General features: G+C 53.3%; 1 protein-coding gene across 1 annotated transcript in view; it reads right to left on the reverse strand.

Moving 5' to 3' along the window:
• Positions 1-263: 263 nt before the first annotated feature.
• Efcab9 (EF-hand calcium binding domain 9) overlaps positions 264-709 on the reverse strand; it is a 7,285-nt gene continuing 6,839 nt past the window's right edge. The window contains exon 5 of the mRNA XM_013028610.1: positions 264-327. Coding sequence (XP_012884064.1) covers positions 264-327 — 64 coding nt within the window. The remainder of the gene's footprint in view (positions 328-709) is intronic.

Consider the following 709-nt stretch of genomic DNA (forward strand, 5'->3'; position numbering starts at 1 on the left):
CAGGACCCGTGCTCCACGCGGACACTGAAGCCTCAGGACCCGTGCTCCACGTGGATACTGAGGCCTCAGGACCCGTGCTCCACGCGGACACTGAGGCGCCAGGACCCGTGCTCCACGTGGACACTGAGGCCTCAGGACCCGTGCTCCACGTGGACACTGAGGGGCCAGGACCCGTGCTCCACGTGGACACTGAAGCCTCAGGACCCGTGCTCCACGTGGACACTGAGGGGCCAGGACCCGTGCTCCACGTGGACACTGAGGCCTCAGGACCCATGCTCCACGCGGACACTGAGGCGCCAGGACTTGTGTTCCAGGAGCTTCTCAGATCTTCAAGTCCACATTTGTCAACAGGGTCAGATGTCTTTGAGTTTCCTGATATAGAACCCTTCTTTCCTCTGTCTCCTGGCAAACTTTTGATCAGTATGCCTTGGGAGAAAAAGAGGAGGATTAATTCAGCACCAAGTCAAGACCATTCTCATCCAAACCCCCTATGTCAAGTTGGTTTCAAAGAAAATCATTCCTAGTCCATTACTAGAACGTAAGTCAAAGCTCTTAAGTATGTAGCTTCAGAATTCTTACAAAACATCTTCATTCTGAAGGTTGGGTAGAAAGGAGAGAAGAGTGGAAAGTACTGCTTTTAGCAGAGTGGCTGGTTACAAACAGGAGCACCTGTCATACCCAGAGGAGCACCTGTCATACACAGAGGAGC

Source organism: Dipodomys ordii, unplaced genomic scaffold (assembly GCF_000151885.1).
Source record: "Dipodomys ordii isolate 6190 unplaced genomic scaffold, Dord_2.0 Scaffold112, whole genome shotgun sequence".
In the NCBI taxonomy this organism is placed as follows: Eukaryota; Metazoa; Chordata; class Mammalia; order Rodentia; family Heteromyidae; genus Dipodomys; species Dipodomys ordii.